General features: G+C 31.5%; 2 protein-coding genes across 2 annotated transcripts in view; both read left to right on the top strand.

Moving 5' to 3' along the window:
* The window catches only part of LOC134716458 (retinal homeobox protein Rx-B-like), a 19,452-nt gene extending 10,070 nt beyond the window's left edge, over positions 1-9,382 (top strand). The window contains exons 4-6 of the mRNA XM_063579457.1: positions 2,026-2,144; positions 3,429-3,676; positions 7,845-9,382. Of these exons, the coding sequence (XP_063435527.1) occupies positions 2,026-2,144; positions 3,429-3,676; positions 7,845-8,390 (913 nt within the window). The 3' untranslated portion in view covers positions 8,391-9,382. The remainder of the gene's footprint in view (positions 1-2,025; positions 2,145-3,428; positions 3,677-7,844) is intronic.
* A 7,510-nt stretch (positions 9,383-16,892) lies between these two features.
* LOC134713767 (uncharacterized) lies at positions 16,893-17,826 on the top strand. Its single transcript, XM_063575054.1, has one exon. It carries the CDS (start codon positions 16,914-16,916, stop codon positions 17,823-17,825), a length of 912 nt encoding a protein of 303 aa, XP_063431124.1. The 5' UTR covers positions 16,893-16,913; the 3' UTR covers position 17,826.
* Positions 17,827-18,673: the final 847 nt, after the last annotated feature.

Raw genomic sequence — 18,673 nt, forward strand, 5'->3', positions numbered from 1 at the left:
GGTCAATTATAATGAGTGGTTAAATTAATCCCATCTCTGACCCATGCTACATATTTATCTATACACTTCTAGAAATATCATTTAATGAATATTATCAAAATGTCTAGGTAAAAAAAAAAACAAGTATGGATGTTTATGTGATTTTGAGCTAAATAACAAAGAAGTATTTTTTTTCATTATTGAAAATACTCTTTTAATCCCTTTTTCTTAATCTGAATCTATGTTTTCTCTAAATAATTAATCAAGTAAGAATAAAAAAATATTATTCCGAAAAAAAAACCTTATAATAATAATAATAATAATAATAATAATAATAATAATAATAATAATAATAATAATAATAATAATAATAATAAAAAAATAATAATTATATTTTTTTATTTATTATTTATCATTTTAATCTGTGTGCTACAAGCAGGTGAGTGTTTGTATTTCTCAAGTTTATTCTTTACATAATCTTGTCTTCGGAATTTTTGAAAAACCGAAAACAGATGTAACACAATAGTGACACGCGCACCTGTGTCTTTGAACATTTCTCGCACAATGGCGAGAGAAACATGGATGCCACGATAGTTTGTACGGCATGCCAATAATATACTTTTATTAGTTCATCAAAACTGTTGTATACCATCATAAAATGTGCGGTGAGAGTTACATTCTTATCGATCTAATCTCTTTCTTTAACAATCATAAAACCGCTTGATATTAACACCTGTCGAAAAGCAAGGTGCCGCACACGACCAAAAAGTGAGAAAAACCTGCCATTCTCATTGTTAGATTAACGATTTTATATCATTGTAAAAATTATGATATCAGTGTATTCACTTTAATGAAGTAATTGAGCATTAAATTTAACAAAGTTCCACCTTATTCCACATGAATAATTAATAATGTCAATTTTAATTAAAAAGATTTATAAATACGAGTTTAAAACCAACTCCCTTACCGATATCGATAGTGTTCTTCTTCTAATAAAACTAAAAAATTTAAACAATAATTTTAATAATATATAGTGAAACTTTCCTATGAAAAATCATTGTCTTTAATGTCATTTATTTATTGTTAATGCTTCCGGTTTTGCTTGTTTTTTTGTTTTGGTTAACTAAGAATATAATAAATACATTGATTTTAAACAAGGAATCGTATAGTCCTATATAAATCCTAGTTTAAACAATAAAATAATTTTATCCCAAAAAGTTAGTAATTATTCCTTAATAATTTCATATATGTATTAATCATTTATTTAAAATAATTGGAAGAACTTCGAGTATACCATTTGACGATTTGCTTCAGATGGAATTGTACAGTTAAAAATATTTTCCATACAAAGCATCTATCCTTTTGTTCGTGCATTTATTTAAAGATATAATTTATTTGTATTCCTTTATTTTAACAGATAATTTATTGTATTTGAAATGTTGTACGAGTCTGAATTTTCTATAAATTATAAATATACGTACATTTATTGAAATAAGTCTTATTTATACTATCCTTCAAAAACACAGTAAGATTTAAAAAGAATATCTAAAAACAAATCCAAAAGAGAGGACTAAACGAATTTCGTTTGGAGTAAAGTGTAAGTTTAAAATGTTATGCATAAAGCGTATCATTAGCACGCATCTTAATTTAAAAAAAGGTCGTATTAACATATAGTTAACGATAATTTATGATATTTATCTTCATTAAGTGAAGTCGATTGACTTTCCAATACTTCATTATTATTGATATTGGACGAAAATTGAAAGGACTTTTCTCGGTTTGGTATTATTGTCAACATTTATTGTGTACTTGAATAAACAAATGAATACAAAACTGTAAGTTTTTCTTGTCATATTTCATTTCATATGAAAATATTGTTCCTTTAATGCAATATAAAGTCGTTATTTACCTTAAAACGACAGAATTTTCACAGTATCGGAAAACCAGCGTGAAACTGATAGCGTTGTCCACTCATTTTCAAAGAAAGGTCTTAACCAATCAAATGGCGAGTTTTGCCACATTCAAGACACTTGACTGAGAGTGTTAAAAAGCAATTGGAACCAAAAATCAAGCGCAACTCGTATTTCTTGATTCAACTGATATGGATGGTGTTAACAACTCCTCTTTATATTTTCAAGAGCCACTTGCCAAGCCACCAAAAACAGGTAAGATTTCTTTTTTATTCTTTTATTTATTGATAGGAATCGGATTTCAGGTTAATATTTCTGTACAATAGCAAGTGACCAGTAAAACCTCAAAGGTTTAATTGAAGAATTAGACCCAGAAAGTTGGTTGGTTCAGCTTTTATTCAATTTATTTGCAAGAAAATTAAATCTTTGGTACTCTCTTCCAGATTGTTTAGAACTAAATCATCCAAATTTGATTAAATTTCAGGCGCGCTGTGCCAATATATTATTCTGATTTAGCTAACTAATATAATTAATTATTACTCGTTAGTGCCTATATTGATTTTCAATCATGATCTATATGTCTTGTTAATTTCCAGCGGAGTAAATTTACACATTGTTTTAAGGACAGACAGTGGTACTATTATATTACTATATTCGCATTGCATCCTATTAAAAAAGATTTTGTTTTTTATATTTTATATTTTTTTCTTTACTTTAATTTAAGTTCCGTTCTTTGTTTTATAATACAGTAGGTATTATTGATGCAAAAAATATAATTTACAAAAGAATTAATGTTCTTGTAAGTAAAATTCTTGATAGTTTTGAATGTGTTTTTAAAAGAATAAAATACCCTTGCTCTTATGTCTGTGAATGAAAACTGTGATAGTCGCACCACGTAAAAAGATTTTTTTTTATTATTTTTTTATCTATCTCTATTTGTCATTGATAGGACAGATTTCGGTATTATTAAACGATTGCTGAAAATGTTTGAAAATTGCAAAACAGTACGGATTGGTTAAATTACGTACTTTTTTTTAATGAATTAAATCTTATATTAATTTGTATGCCAATGTAATTCTTAATGTAAACTTAGATAAAATTTTGTGTTTAATTTATATTTAATAAATGCACGTTGTTAAATTGCAAAAACCAAAGGATAATATTGACAAATGTTATAGTCACTAAATTGTTTTTTTTTCAGCATTAAAATGCTACAAATATGTAACATGTACACCCAAAGAAGACAACTTGAACAAACTTATATTTCACAAATATATGTTTTAACCTCTATTCTCTTCTGTTAAGATTGCATATCAAAATCACAAAGAAAAGATAAGATATAATTATTTATAATGGTGAAAATAAGTATAAACATATATTTTAAAGACGAACTTTTGTTTCATCCGTGAAAAATTAATGTGACGAAATTTTATGAATTTTCTCAGTTCAACATTTCTTTGTTTTCGAAGCAGCTTTTGGATTAAAATATTTTATTAGATCCGAACTTTTAAAAGTAAACTTTCACGCCTTCTATTGCAGACTTGAAGCAAGCAATGACTAATTCTCAGATGATGAACCGAGGGGATAGTGACAGCGGATCCTCCAAAGAACCGGACAGTGGTTCAGAAATAGACAGTGAAAGAGCAAAACAGAAACGTCATAGGACAAGGTTTACACCGGCCCAGCTGAATGAACTTGAGAGGAACTTTGCTAAGACACACTACCCTGATATCTTCATGAGAGAGGAACTAGCTTTAAGAATTGGTTTAACAGAATCACGTGTCCAGGTATGTCAAAGCAATAATTATATTTATTCAAGATTTTCATCTAAATTTGAATTTTCAATTGACATATTGTTTGGCGTATTTATATATATCGGAGAGTAGAACCGTAACGCAAAAAAAACATAATTATAAAATATATCTATGAATCCCATTTTTAATGGAACTTTAAAAGAGAAAGTAAGAACTGGGAAAATAAAACTATTTCATAGTTCAATTTCATTTTTTTTTTATAAAACCTTTCTTTTTTTATAATACAATCTTACATAATCTGCGGTAACATTTATAAGTAAGCGGCATGGTCTTTTTAGATAACCAAATTAATTTTAACAGCTAGGAGTTTATTATATAATAAACATTATTTTTATGATCAGTTCCAGAGAATTTAGTCTCTTTCATTCTTTTTGTAATTTTTGTTAGCGGCAAATTAAATACTTAATTTGTGTCCAAAAAGTTGGAAACATTGGTATTATCATTGGCATCAAATATACGGAGTATTAAACATATGCATAGGAAGGAAAGTTTACCGAATAGAAATGTTCCCATCAACTTTAATTATTGTCTTCAACTTGATGAATGCATTTATGTTTCAATATATGATATATTTCTATTCATTTAAGTTCATAGAATCAAACATAATGGTGATATGGTACTAAATACTATTATGAATTACGTGGCGTGTCAATAACATAAAATATAGGAATACAAAAAATGCAAAATGACAAACAAGGCAAAAATATCAAATTTGTTTCTATACTATCATAAACATTTAAATCAAAAATCATAATTTCTAATGTAAATTACGAAATGGTTATAATAAATATAATATTTATCAACTAATCCTTTTTAGACAATTAAATTAAAAACTTGTTACAAGTCTATAGCATTTAAATCATGATTCAACTCTGGGTGTAATTCTTTTGTCTAACAGTCCCAGTATCACTTGATTTTTCCGATTTTTGTTTATTTGTTTATTGTTTATTTATTTTGTAAATATAATTAATTATAACTGCTATATTTCAATTTTAATTGAAGACATTTAATACGCATGATAACGTTTAGCATTTTTTGTCAAGAGCCTAATAAATTAAACCTTGTAAACTTAAAAGTTTGATAGTAGATTCTAAGTACATGAGTGGTTTGTACCGTGTGCTCTGTTATCTTTGGCTCGAGTGGTTTTTACAAAGAAATATATTAAAGCAAATATACTATATTAAATACTCCGACGTTTCGTAAAAAAATCATTGTGTACTGTCTGTATCATTGCACTTTATTGTGAATATTTCTGGACTAAAGCCTTGTTTATTTCAGTTAAACAATATAGAAAACATTTCTTTCAAGTATACCGACACATTTCATATCATTTTAAACAAAAATGACCACAAATAAAAGTACATCAATATTTAAACATGCCAACAGTATCTTTTATTATGTTTGAGACTTTGTCCGTTTCAGTTTATTTGACATTAACCGATTCGAACCTTATAAAAGGTTTTATATAAGTGCATTATCCATAATTATAAAATAGATTAAAAAATATCTACCTTAACTCGAACCATTGGTTCAAACGAATTGTGTAGGCTTGCCAGAAGCAATTCCGAAATTTCTAGAATTATATTCTTATTTGATTATGCTGATGATGATATTTAGTATCTTCAGTCAGGATTTTTTTTCTGAGTCAATTTTATTTATATTGACTGCAGGGTTTGTTGCTTGTTCGTAGAATGTGTCCCGTGCTTGAGATATTTGTCCTTAAATTTTACAATTTTCATTTATATATATTAAAGATATACCTCAGAGAAAAGTTGAAAAAAATAAGATTTTTGTTGGTTTTTTTTTTGCATTTTCATGATCACAGCAATTTTGACCGTTATCTTTATTTTGTAATGAATATAATAGCATTATTATTTTAATTATAACACACCTGTTAAAATTGGTTTGTATAACACTATCATTTGTCTCCCGTTTGTCTAAATAGGGTTTTGATATATAACCGTCACACGCAAATTAGACACCATAATTAACATACAGATTATATTATATCCTTAAAAGAAGCGGACTTCATTTACAATTGACACCCAGATAATTACACTATTAACTTTTCTCAGCTTCTTTCCATAACGAAATACACACGAGGATCTCCAATTTCATCCGCGTGTGGACTGAAATATTAGCTGGAATCCTCTAGGTTGTAGCATTGCGTGCGAGTACATTCGATTGTCAGTGAAAAATGCAATGCGGGTACGTCAGCGCTTGTCCCTCGGTGGTCGCACAGTACAGATATTGATGACTTTACATGTTTGAATGATATGACACGAGATCACAGCGATTAAACTTACATATTTTTAAAACAAAAATGAAGGAAAAGTAATTGGTTATCCTTAACAATGGAATTTAAAGAGTTACATGAATAACAAGAAGATAGTTTTGTAACCTTTTTTATATTTTGGTAATTTTTTGCTTTCAGGGATCGTGTTCAACTTTTAGCTAAAAATTATGACATTTATCTCAATGAGACTTTAAACTTCAAAGCTTAGGTATTGATATTGCCTATTGACACACATTACAATTAATTGTATTAGCATTTAAATCTATTGTTGGTATGTTATATTTGATTTTTGATTTCAATACTTACTAACCAATATTAAAAGCCGTTTATTGACCATCTATTAACTAATGGAATGAACAAAACAAACACGGCCACATTCAGGAAAATGTAACAGAAAACGATAGTCTTTTAAAATGCCGACATTGTACAAATAATTATTTTTGTTCCTTAAATGCGTAGGTTAACGGATGAAAATTAACCGAACTGACCTATTCTTATGATGATAATATTGTATACATTTATATGTTCTAAAATACCGACTTTGATTCGTTTGGAATAATTTTCTATATAGGTTTCAACTCAAGAAAACGAAGAGTAAAAGCACATGCGTACTAATAAATTGGAATTACATATAGCTAAATACTAGACATTAAGAAAATAAAATTGACTTTTAAATGATAAGCCTTGCTGCAGAAATGTGAGAACCAGTCGAGAGAAAGTTAAATTTCGCGAGCCGTAAGGCGAGGAAAATTCATTCTCAAGACTGGTATTTTTCGCAAATACCCCCAAGAACATGATATATCTGTTAAATTACACCGAATGTCTGTTTAAAATAAAATAAATACATTAATTATAAAAAGCTTAATATACTGTGATTTCGTATGTTATAATGTTAAACAGGGAATTATCATGATTAATTTTACTTCCATGGTCAATAATAATTTTTCTGTTTCAAAATTTTACGATTTAAAGTATGCATGCATGCATACATAAACAATAAAAGAATGGCGATGAAAATTGCATTCTGGAAAAAATACACGAAACGTATTATCAGAAAAATATAACAAAATGAATAATGGAAACAGGAAATTCCAAACGGGAACTAAAATTTGCATAAATTTACAATAGTAGAGAATAAACGTCCCAAAAGTCAGTCAAAATCACAACCGTCTTAAGCGTCATTATACACTCTATATGAGTCTAATTAGAATTCTTTTGCGTGTTTTGAGACCATGTGCAGATTGGAAATAAAAACAATACCACGGAGACAGACTATAACGTGTCTCCATTGTTATCAATTTTAGACAACTTTATGTCTGTCCGAGACTACATCGTGACACGAGAGGAAAAACGGTCACAAATGATGTTTATAAAACAATATGGCGTCACTGGATCGCTAACAACCAATATTTTCGAAGGCTATGTTAACTCGCCTGTTGTTTGTTTTTTTGCTCTTTTTATTCTGAGATCCCACGACATTTAGGACATGTAACTTCCATGATTTTTGTTTTTGGGGTTTGGGGTTTTTGCCAGAGACGAGGGTGTCATTAACACATTAAAGATTCCAATGACATTTGGATTATGTGACGTCTATTAACCGGTCCTACATAGTAGGATTACATTGCGTAGGAAGACAATTATATTTGTTTATGTATTTCAAGAAATATTTCATCATAAGGTGCAAAAAGACGTAATTCAAAACCCAAAATTTAATAAAGATATGTAATCGAGATACACTTGATTTAATTTTATAATAATTTCAAATAGAAGCTCATTGGTTGTTAAGTTAGTACAAGTACAATAAAGACGTAAAACAACATCAAATTAAATCTATGTTCTTTTCAGGTTTGGTTTCAAAACCGAAGAGCTAAATGGAAGAAAAGGAAGAAGACCACCAACGTGTTCCGAACACCTGGGGCTCTACTACCATCACCAGGATTACCTCACTTTGGTTCTATGAATGATGGTCTTTGTGGTTTTCATCCATCAGATACTCGCTGGTCTGGAATGTCAAGTATGTCTGGAATGACAAACTTAGGAGGATCTATCAACGGTAATCCCCTAACATTTCCGTCATCTTTACAAAGACAAGGACTTGGACAAGGATTTGGGTCACAAGTATCAATAGCAGGCCTGGCTGATGCTGTAAATGTGTCACTGGGTAATAACCTTATGCCTAATGCAAGTTCTCTTTATAATTCCAACTATGGAGTCCAAGTTGCTAGTTGTTCTTCTCCCCTGCAGTCAAATTCAAATTCGCCACCGGCGATGTCAAATACCCAGATGACGTGTGGAATGCAAGAGATAGGCGAGGCTTGGCGAGGTTCAAGTATAGCGTCATTACGTCGGAAAGCACTAGAACACACGGTTACCTTATCAGGATTTCGGTGAAATATCAACTATCCGTAAATATAACCGTAACATTTTATTACATAGATTCAAATGACTTCTATTGTATTGCTAAGGAATATAACAGTGGAACTTGAGTCGCAATTACTCAATTATTGTGGTTTATTTTTCCGTTTGAAGATTCCAAGACATTTGTTATTTACAGACTTGAACTTATAAATACAAGATATGTCTGATTTATTTGTGTATATATTTATTATATTTGACTACACTTATTGTAAAACATATAGTTCAGAATAATATTAGAAATAATGGTGCAATTTTAAGCGATCTTGCCGACATAGAATCATTTTTTGTGATGTAAAGGGGACATCTTTGAGATGACCCTTACAAATGAATTGTAGTGCTATTAATATGTTTGTTGTTCGATGTATGTGCTAAAGGTATTGTAAAATTCTTCATCGGTGACAGTCAAATGAGCAGGAAATATAACTGAATACATTTTGAGTCCGGATATTTATTGCCATTAGTATTTATATATTTAACTACTTTTTCATGTATTAATTGATTAATTATTTAATGCAATAAATATTTAGCTGCTCTTAAGATATTTCATAATAAATAGTAAAAGCATAAGCAGGTGATTTTTTATTAATTTAAAAACCAAATTGAGAAAATACACTAACAGAGTCTGATAGCAAAAAGAAGTGTTATAAACAGTGTGGATTTGAGCAAATACCATTTTTATCATCACTAAGGTTAATGAAACTTACACAATTGTCTCTTTCTAGTTGTAAAGATATATTGTTTTGCAATATTCACAGTTTGCATGTCCATAGGAAAGCTGTTGAGGGCTAACAGTGGAATAGATAAATACTAAAGGCATATGTGTGTATACATTTTAGAGAACTTTAAATCTGTTAGAATATTTTCGCATTTCCAATATATATTCCTGTTTACTAGTATATCTGTGCCATGAAGATTTGTGTATATCTTGTTTAATACGATATTTGTGATTTATTCAGTAGGATCATTGTTTTAATAATTGTTTTCTACTGTGTAAAAATGTAATAAATAATTGACTATAGAAGAAAACGTGTTCTGTGTCTGAATAGATTGTGCATACATAGGAATGAAAGTTTTAATTATGCCCCATTTTCTGGTCTGTGCGTCCGTTCGTTTGTTCGTCCGTCTGTTCGCCAGTTCGTCGGCCCCGCTTCAGGTTAAAGTTTTGGTAAGTTTTTTGTTCCTTATGATATAATCTTTCTAATTTTAATGCCAAATTAGAGATTTTATCCCCTTTTCACCATCCAGTGCACACAGAAAATGATAGTGCGGATGGGGCATCCTTGTACTTGGGACACATTCTTGTTTACTATATAATTAAATACGTACGGAGAACCGTTGCAGTATTATAATGACTATATATATCAAGCACTATTTACACAATTTATTTTTTAAACCAGATATCGTAAATAATGTCTTTAATACTAATGTTGTTATTATGAAACATTCTAAGACGTTCAGTGGTACTAAATAGATGTATATATAAAGCTAAAAGTATAAACGTCTGTCGGTGTAAGGCCTTCAACAATGAGCAAAACACATACCGCAAAGTCAGCTATAAAAGGCCCCGAAATGACAAACGTAAAACAATCAGTTCAGAATTAATGTATTGTTCATATCGATACAAACCTGAAAAGAAAATAACAAAAACACAGACTGGATGTGGCAGGGTATCCATACATCCCTTCAATAAAACAGACAAAAAATACAGATCTGATAGAACTTGCAGTTACTGACAGCTAATTCAAAGCCAACAAATCATGCGTGTAGAAACCTACTAAAAGCTGCATTTACACCTTTCTCGCTGACCGATTGTAGAATGGTTAAACCAGTTTCATGTGCTCATAAACCTATGTACCTGTCATATGTCGTAAAATTAAAAAAAAAGCAATAATTTGTTTATGCCAGTAACAAAAAATGTTATACTTATGCCCTGCCTTATACGTTACACACTGTAGATCTAAGTGCTAAAATGACCTGGGGAAAGTCTTATTTTGAAGCTGACTGTATGGTTGTGTATTAATGGGTAAACGTATTGCTGGCTATGACGTGTGTTCGCTTGCTAAATCGACCACCAGTATTCCGGGGGAAGGTTCTTCTCTTGGACTATTCAGAATAATATTTATTCAGCATAACTCCTCTTATAGTTTAAATCCTATGAAGTTTTCAATTTGCCATCTGTTTGTACATATATTGAAGGTGTGCATGTGTTTAGGATTTTGATTTTTATTAATATATGCTCTTTTTAGAAGATAGTTAAACTTTGTAATTTTGGGAGTATCTATTTGCATAAGAGGAGCGTTTCAATTAACTCCTCTTATACAGATTAAACTTTGTCATGTTTTGGGGCATAAGCGGTTAAATTTTATACACGTAGTTGTTCTAAAATAACACTTTAGATCTGCGAGGGCATCAATTGTGTCACCCAGATACAATAATATATCAAAGAAAGTCCGACATTGACTTTGTTATTATACAGTTACTTCAGATGGGAGTGCGGGGGCATCACTTAGTTTAGTTTAATTATTACTTCGTATTCAACATTGGCAATTGAAGGTTAAAACAAAAAGATATCTGGAAAGTAAGAAGACATTTCTGGCCAGTTTTACTCTGCCAGTTTAACATAACTGAGCACATTATAAAGATAACAATATGTAAATGATTAAAAATGACAGCACGGATTTCGTCAATGAGCAAAACACATATCCTATAGTAAGATTGATTTCCAAAAGATAGAACCTTAAAAAGAATCATTGAACTATACGTATATATCACTATTTTCTTTCTTTCAAATCATAGAGTTAGTAAACAAAAGACTAGAGTTTAAAACACTAGAGAAATAAACCATTTCAAACGAATTTAATATAAGCATCGACAAGATAGTTGAATGAGTAATTTCCCAGGGTACTCGAAGACTAAAATTACAAAACATTGCCCTACTTTAAATCAAAACTTCGTTTAATGCAGTTCTTACACTTTCATTGATTTTATTGAAAAGGTTTTAACATTTATAGAATAAGACACTGAGTACATGCTGTATTAACAAATATTGCAGCATCAATAATTTGTTTGACCAGGCATCATGTTCATAACCCTTTCAACGTCAGATATCTTTACTATATCAATGTTTTATTGTGTTGTTTTGTTTTTTTTTGTATTTCGTTAAGGTTGTTGATGCTTAAAAGTCCGTGAAATTTCTATGCCCAAACTTATAGTCACTTTTCTTGTGGTGTAAAATACGTATATTGACGCGTATGCTCAACACCTCTCTCTATTCAGACTATGACGCATCTCGCTGTACATTTCACATTTGAAGAAGACATTTACATCAGTGTCCGTTGGTTTGTAGTGGTAAGATGTCTCATTGGCTATCACACCCGATGCATTGTATTTTTGTTATTATTATTATATAAGCCGACACAAAATCATGTCAGCACCTTTGCAGGAATTATCTTTACCTCATTGAAAATTGTTTGATGATGTCAAGTCTTTAGTGTTTTCTTTTTAATTTATACACAAATGGCATTGACTCAGTATGGGACGATTGTAGCCTCTTATTATTGTAAGAAACGTGTCTCTGTCGTTGAAGACGACATAGGTTGCCCTCTAGAATATCCATTTGGATATGTTTTGTCGTTGGGTTGTACCACAGGCGCTTGTCTACGAAAACGAATCCTATATAGGATAAAGGATTTTTTCTGAGACTAGTGCCTATGATTGACATCTACACGCTTCTGTTCATATTCTAATGATTTAAAAAAAAAATTTTTTTTAACTCTTTACACTTGTCATACAAAAAACATAACCTACAAACCCTACCCATGCGTTACATATTGAGTACAAGTATCAAGATGGTATATACTTGATACATACTTCATAACACAGTATTCGTTGGTTTTTTTTTAATCAATGGACAATCTGTGTTTTGTTATTTACATCAATGAAAAAACTGTGGTTTGATATTCAAATCAGTTCACAGTTTGTAACTTGGTATACATGTAAACAATTCTTGTCATATTTTTGGTATGCACAAACACAGGCACTTGTCTCAGAATTTTTTTCCCACTATATACCTTAATATGACATTGTTATATTCCGGTATATAGGGAAATTTTTTTAAGACAAGTGCCTGTATGCACAAAGCTAAGAACTATTAGTGCAGACTGAGTGGGTGCAGTCTGTTGTTGTGATGTTTATCGTTGTCACGGAGGGTATGATATCCATGGAATTATACTCTGTAACGGAGGATATGCTATCCATGGAATTATACTCTGTAACGGAGGGTATGATATCCATGGAATTATACTCTGTAACGGAGGTATGATATCCATGGAATTATACTCTGTAACGGAGGGTATGCTATCCATGGAATTATACTCTGTAACGGAGGTATGATATCCATGGAATTATACTCTGTAACGGAGGGTATGATATCCATAGAATTATACTCTGTAACGGAGGGTATGATATCCATGGAATTATACTCTGTAACGGAGGGTATGCTATCCATGGAATTATACTCTGTAACGGAGGTATGATATCCATGGAATTATACTCTGTAACGGAGGGTATGATATCCATGGAATTATACTCTGTAACGGAGGGTATGATATCCATGGAATTATACTCTGTAACGGAGGGTATGATATCCATGGAATTATACTCTGTAACGGAGGGTATGATATCCATGGAATTATACTCTGTAACGGAGGGTATGATATCCATGGAATTATCCTCTGTAACGGAGGTATGATATCCATGGAATTATACTCTGTAACGGAGGGTATGATATCCATGGAATTATACTCTGTAACGGAGGGTATGATATCCATGGAATTATACTCTGTAACGGAGGGTATGATATCCATGGAATTATACTCTGTAACGGAGGGTATGATATCCCTGGAATTATACTCTGTAACGGAGGTATGATATCCATGGAATTATACTCTGTAACGGAGGGTATGCTATCCATGGAATTATACTCTGTAACGGAGGTATGATATCCATGGAATTATACTCTGTAACGGAGGGTATGATATCCATGGAATTATCCTCTGTAACGGAGGGTATGCTATCCATGGAATTATACTCTGTAACGGAGGTATGATATCCATGGAATTATACTCTGTAACGGAGGGTATGATATCCATGGAATTATACTCTGTAACGGAGGGTATGATATCCATGGAATTATACTCTGTAACGGAGGGTATGATATCCATGGAATTATACTCTGTAACGGAGGGTATGATATCCATGGAATTATACTCTGTATCGGAGGGTATGCTATCCATGGAATTATACTCTGTATCGGAGGGTATGCTATCCATGGAATTATACTCTGTAACGGAGGGTATGATATCCATGGAATTATACTCTGTAACGGAGGGTATGATATCCATGGAATTATACTCTGTAACGGAGGGTATGCTATCCATGGAATTATACTCTGTAACGGAGGGTATGATATCCATGGAATTATACTCTGAAGTACTAAAACACCCTGACAATAGCGGTACCAAAAAAAGCTGCCTTCTCGTTAAGGTACATTTAATTTAATATTTAATTTCAGTAAATATAAAAATGATACTTTCAGTATTAATATAAATTTGAGGAATAAATTTTAGACCTGCGAAAAACAACAAGCCTATCTTTCTTTCTAAGAAATGATATGCTATTCTCAAGTGTACCCCTTTGTTTGCTCAGCTTTGTAAATCCAAATCTACATGTCTCTTTTTGGACATTATTTGCAATGGTTCATCCGTTGTAAGGTACGGCATGCACAAGTTGAAATCGCTCTCGGTTCGATAATTAATACCGGAATTCTAAATGCGATAAATCCCTGATTTCCGGTGCAATTCATCAAACTTTAATAGTCTCTGACAAATCTCCATTTAAATATTTTGGATCGTGAAATGATATTAACTGTTTTATGTGAGCTATAAGTTGCTGTCGTAATTAATCTTAGAAGCTCTTAAAAGTCGATTCCTGGACCATTATTGCGATAATAACTTTACTAATAATATTTTATTGGCTAGAGTGTATTCTTAGCACTTTGTGTCGTGGCAGACATATCTAAGTGTCGAGCGAATGAATCAAAAACGCATCTTAATCAATTGTGATGTCGTCGTGCACGTGCTTATTTATTAAATTACTGCTCGTCATTCTTTGGTTAATTTTTTCTTTAAAAATTATTATTTTTAGAAAGCGTAGCAAAAAGGACAGAAACTGTATTGTAGAAATTTGGACATATTCGTTCATCAAATATTTTCAATTATAGGCGGTAAAACTGCAGTTAAAAATATTAGGATGTTTAAAAATCATTTAAAAGAAAAGTGTTTTTTTATTTATCAAAATTTGATATATATAATCATCAAAACTTATTTTATTTATTGGATATAATTTTTAAACGGATTTATGTAAAAAATAGGAAAAAAATCTTGAAATTAACTATTTTTGTTTAGTTGTTCTGCACGAAGTCTGGAATAGACATTTGAATTTTTATTGATTGACATTCGAAAACGTCTTTTTCATATTTAACAATCACATAATTCAAATGGAATATTATTGTAGTGAGCGGAGTATGGAGACACAAGGCTAAAAATTTTCTCATAATGCTCCGAGTACTTTTTATTATAACGTTTGTGCTGGAACCATCAACTTTAGTGTTTTGATTGGTTTAAGATAATTTTATTAACTAATCATGGTGCCCAAAAGAGCTATACGCTTGAATGAATTACAAAATAAAGCACAGAAAATTATTAGAATGATTACAGTTACATTTAAACATGGACGTATATAAGTCCTTGATTTAAAGCACACACAAAAATAAACAAAAAAAACACATAAATACACATTCACACTAAGCAACCTTGTGCCGTGTCAACGAAGCTGTCCATGGACTAGGACATGTCTTAGGATGGTCTTATGACACGTCTTAGTCCTAAGTCGGGTTAACGAAGGGTTAGGGTTAGGGTTAAGGTAAGGGTATAACTATTTAATTTCAACACACATCCATACATCGAACATCTGCAAAAAAGCATCCAGACAACTTAATGTCAAAAAAAGACTTTGCAAATACTTGAACCAACTGGGGAAATTAAAAATATATATGTACATCTTTAAAATTTCTGATCATTGTCCGTGCGTTTCTGCAGCAAAACATTCACTACTGTAATTTAAAAAGCACAAAATAGACCACTCGGCTTTATTTATCAGTATCATAATTGCAAATATGAAGACTTACTTCAAAAATAAAAAATAAACCATCACTTAACTTTGTGATCTTATAAATATTGAAGAAACAAAACATTCTTTCAGATATAAAAACGAAGCTGAATTAATAAATGCCTACAGTAAGAACTATAAGGTATGGCTTTAGATATTCTGCAGCCAAACTATGGAATTGAGTTGCCAACCCACTTTAGAACTGAAATATCTTTTACCCAATTGAAGAGTCTAATAAACTCATGGTATGACATCTTTAAATTTTTTCTCAGTACCGTATTGTTTTTATAAAGGGACGTAACACCACTACTAACTTAATATTGAATATACACGGTCTCCACGTGGGCACTTTTATCCAATCATATTCCTAGAAATGTATAGGAGGTAAGATAAATGGTGTATGTCACGGTATGTTATGCCGATATAGATATTTTAACTTACTTTTGTTAAATGAAGGACACATGTAAACAACTTCCAAGCACGGACCGAAGATCATTAACGCAGAACTTCTGGGAAAATCGGATATTCGAGAGCCTTTTAATATTTATTTTTTTTGAAATGAAAGTGGTACTGTCGATTCTGATTACAGTCTAAAAACAAATTGTGTGTGTTAATTTTATACAGGTACAGTCTACACTACAGTATAGAAAGTCCCTGTGTTATAGATGTATGTTTTATAATGCCCTGTACGTCAGTACAATTTTAAAGGAAGCTGTAACAATCTTGAATTTGAGTGTACTCATAACTTAAGTTTTAATGTTTAACATTATGTTGCATGGACGACTTTGGAAATACACGAATTTGTTTTTCAATCTGAAAATGAGGAAGTTACAGTGAGACAACAGCACGTTGATATTCTGGTAGAAATGCGGCATGAAATTATAGCATAGAGATTATTAGGATTTTTGTTGTTTGTATGATGACAACTTGTAGAATTTATAGAAACTCCTTATTGCAAATATTCATAACTAGTTATTATATAGACAGTATAATTATATATCTATCCTCTTCGTGTAGACCAATGCAATTCTTTCAAAGACTTCAGAATGTTATGTCTACCCTTGAAAGTATGATATTTCATTTAACTTCCATGGTCTGCTGTTTTAACGCGAATTTCACTGAAACATAATAATAATTTCCCGCTGATTTCAAACTTGATAATAATTTCCCTCTGATTTCAAACATTATAATAATTTCACTTTTGTTTTGGATTATATTCCAGGTAACTGATTTGTTTTGTTGAGAAAAGCTCCTCGAAAGAAGATTTAAATGAGCATGTCCTTCTTGGCAAAGCCAGCAACTTCGACAAAAACATGTTCTACGGTGTTTGGTCTTATTGTTAGACATTGCTCTAAGGTTCCAGTGAAAAGAACAAAGCTGACTCCACTGCTGACCCTTAGGGAAGTCGACAAAGAAAGTTTAACTCAGAATCCTATAAAATTCATACCTAAAAACAAACCTCTTGTTGTTGTTTTCGAATGGTTGTATGCAAATCAGAATGCTTTAAATAAGTATTGTGACATTTATCACGATATTGGACTTGATGTGTTAACAGTGCGCGGAAAGCTAGTTCATTTTCTATGGCCACCGAGAGGAGAGATATTTGCAAGGACACTACTTAACTATCTTTTAAATGAAAGGCCAAAAGACGAACACATATTTATCCATGCATTTTCAGTTGGGGCTTATAATTATACTATATGTGAAACTCTAGCACTAGAAAGTAACACACAATTCGGATCCTTTAGAGATAAGGTCATAGGTCAAGTTTTTGATAGCATTGTCGTTGGCACGTATGAAAACATGTCTACGGGAATAGCTGCTGCCCTTCATGACAGTGGCGTTCTGACAAAACCGATAATTGCCATAATGGATGTTTATTACAAAACTACTAATAAAAAGACTAAAGAAGTTTACGACAAACTGGTTCAAAATTTTAAAGAAGATCCAGTGGTTGTTCCTACTCTGATGTACTTCTCCCACAATGACCCAATGTGTCACGTGCCGACTATGATGGAGATGGTATCAGACTGGAATAATAAGTTTCCACAGTTCGATGTGACGGTCAAGTCGTGGGAAAAATCTGTACATGCTGCTCATCTGAAGTTTCACAAAGAAGAATATCTCGGTAGTTGGTTGGAACTTATAAACAAGGTTATTCAAAATAAACAAGACATTTGACATTGATACTTAATAAACAATTTGTTGTTTAATTATTTATTAAATATTTAAAAGATTTTAAAAGGATATTGTTGCATCATATATATGTGATATACATAACTTCTTTGAGGGGTCCGTAGGTGGCCTGTTGCAAGGCAAAATTTCTGTCCCTATCCAATATACCCTCCCTTTCCAGTGGCAGTCCAAATTTCCCGACCATCATGCCAGATGGCCTCTATTGTACAACCTACCTATTGTATTTATTGTGAACTTGTTCTCGTCCTGAATATGCATGAAATATTTGCCACTGGACGTTAAGCAACCAACAACCAACAATCAATCATAACTTCTTAATCATGAATTAGGTATGGTCCTTTTCTCCTGGGTTCTCCATTTATGGGTATAATGTTTTCTAGTCTGTGCGTCTGTCCCGCTTCAGGTTTAAGTTTTTGGTCGAGTCCAATCAACTTGAAACTTAGTACACTCATTTAATGAATGTTCTCTATGATATGATCTGTCTGATTTTAATGCCAAATTAGAAGTTTTACACCATTTTCACGGTCCACTGAACATAGAAAATGATAGTGCAGATGGGGTATCCGTGAACTTTGGAAACATTCTTGTTTCCAGAAGTTTTGCGTATATTGTATGATGGTCCACATTGGCACGGTATTTATTTCTGTATTCTTTTATTTGTAAGGCCATTTTCCTGTATTTTTGTCGTCTATTAGTCTATATTCAGTAAGAAAATAACAATCGAAACCAAGGAGTAAACAAAGACTAACAAAACCAAAGGACATTTACATCAACAGTTATAAATAATCAATGAGTAAAAACACGAACTCCACTAAAAACTGGGAGTGAAATCA

Source organism: Mytilus trossulus, chromosome 4 (genome assembly GCF_036588685.1).
Source record: "Mytilus trossulus isolate FHL-02 chromosome 4, PNRI_Mtr1.1.1.hap1, whole genome shotgun sequence".
Taxonomy (NCBI): Eukaryota; Metazoa; Mollusca; class Bivalvia; order Mytilida; family Mytilidae; genus Mytilus; species Mytilus trossulus.

What these genes read in the sequence shown, in the direction of transcription:
- LOC134713767 (XM_063575054.1), top strand. Translation starts at nt 16,914, where the DNA reads ATGAGCATGTCCTTCTTGGCAAAGCCAGCAACTTCGACAAAAACATGT.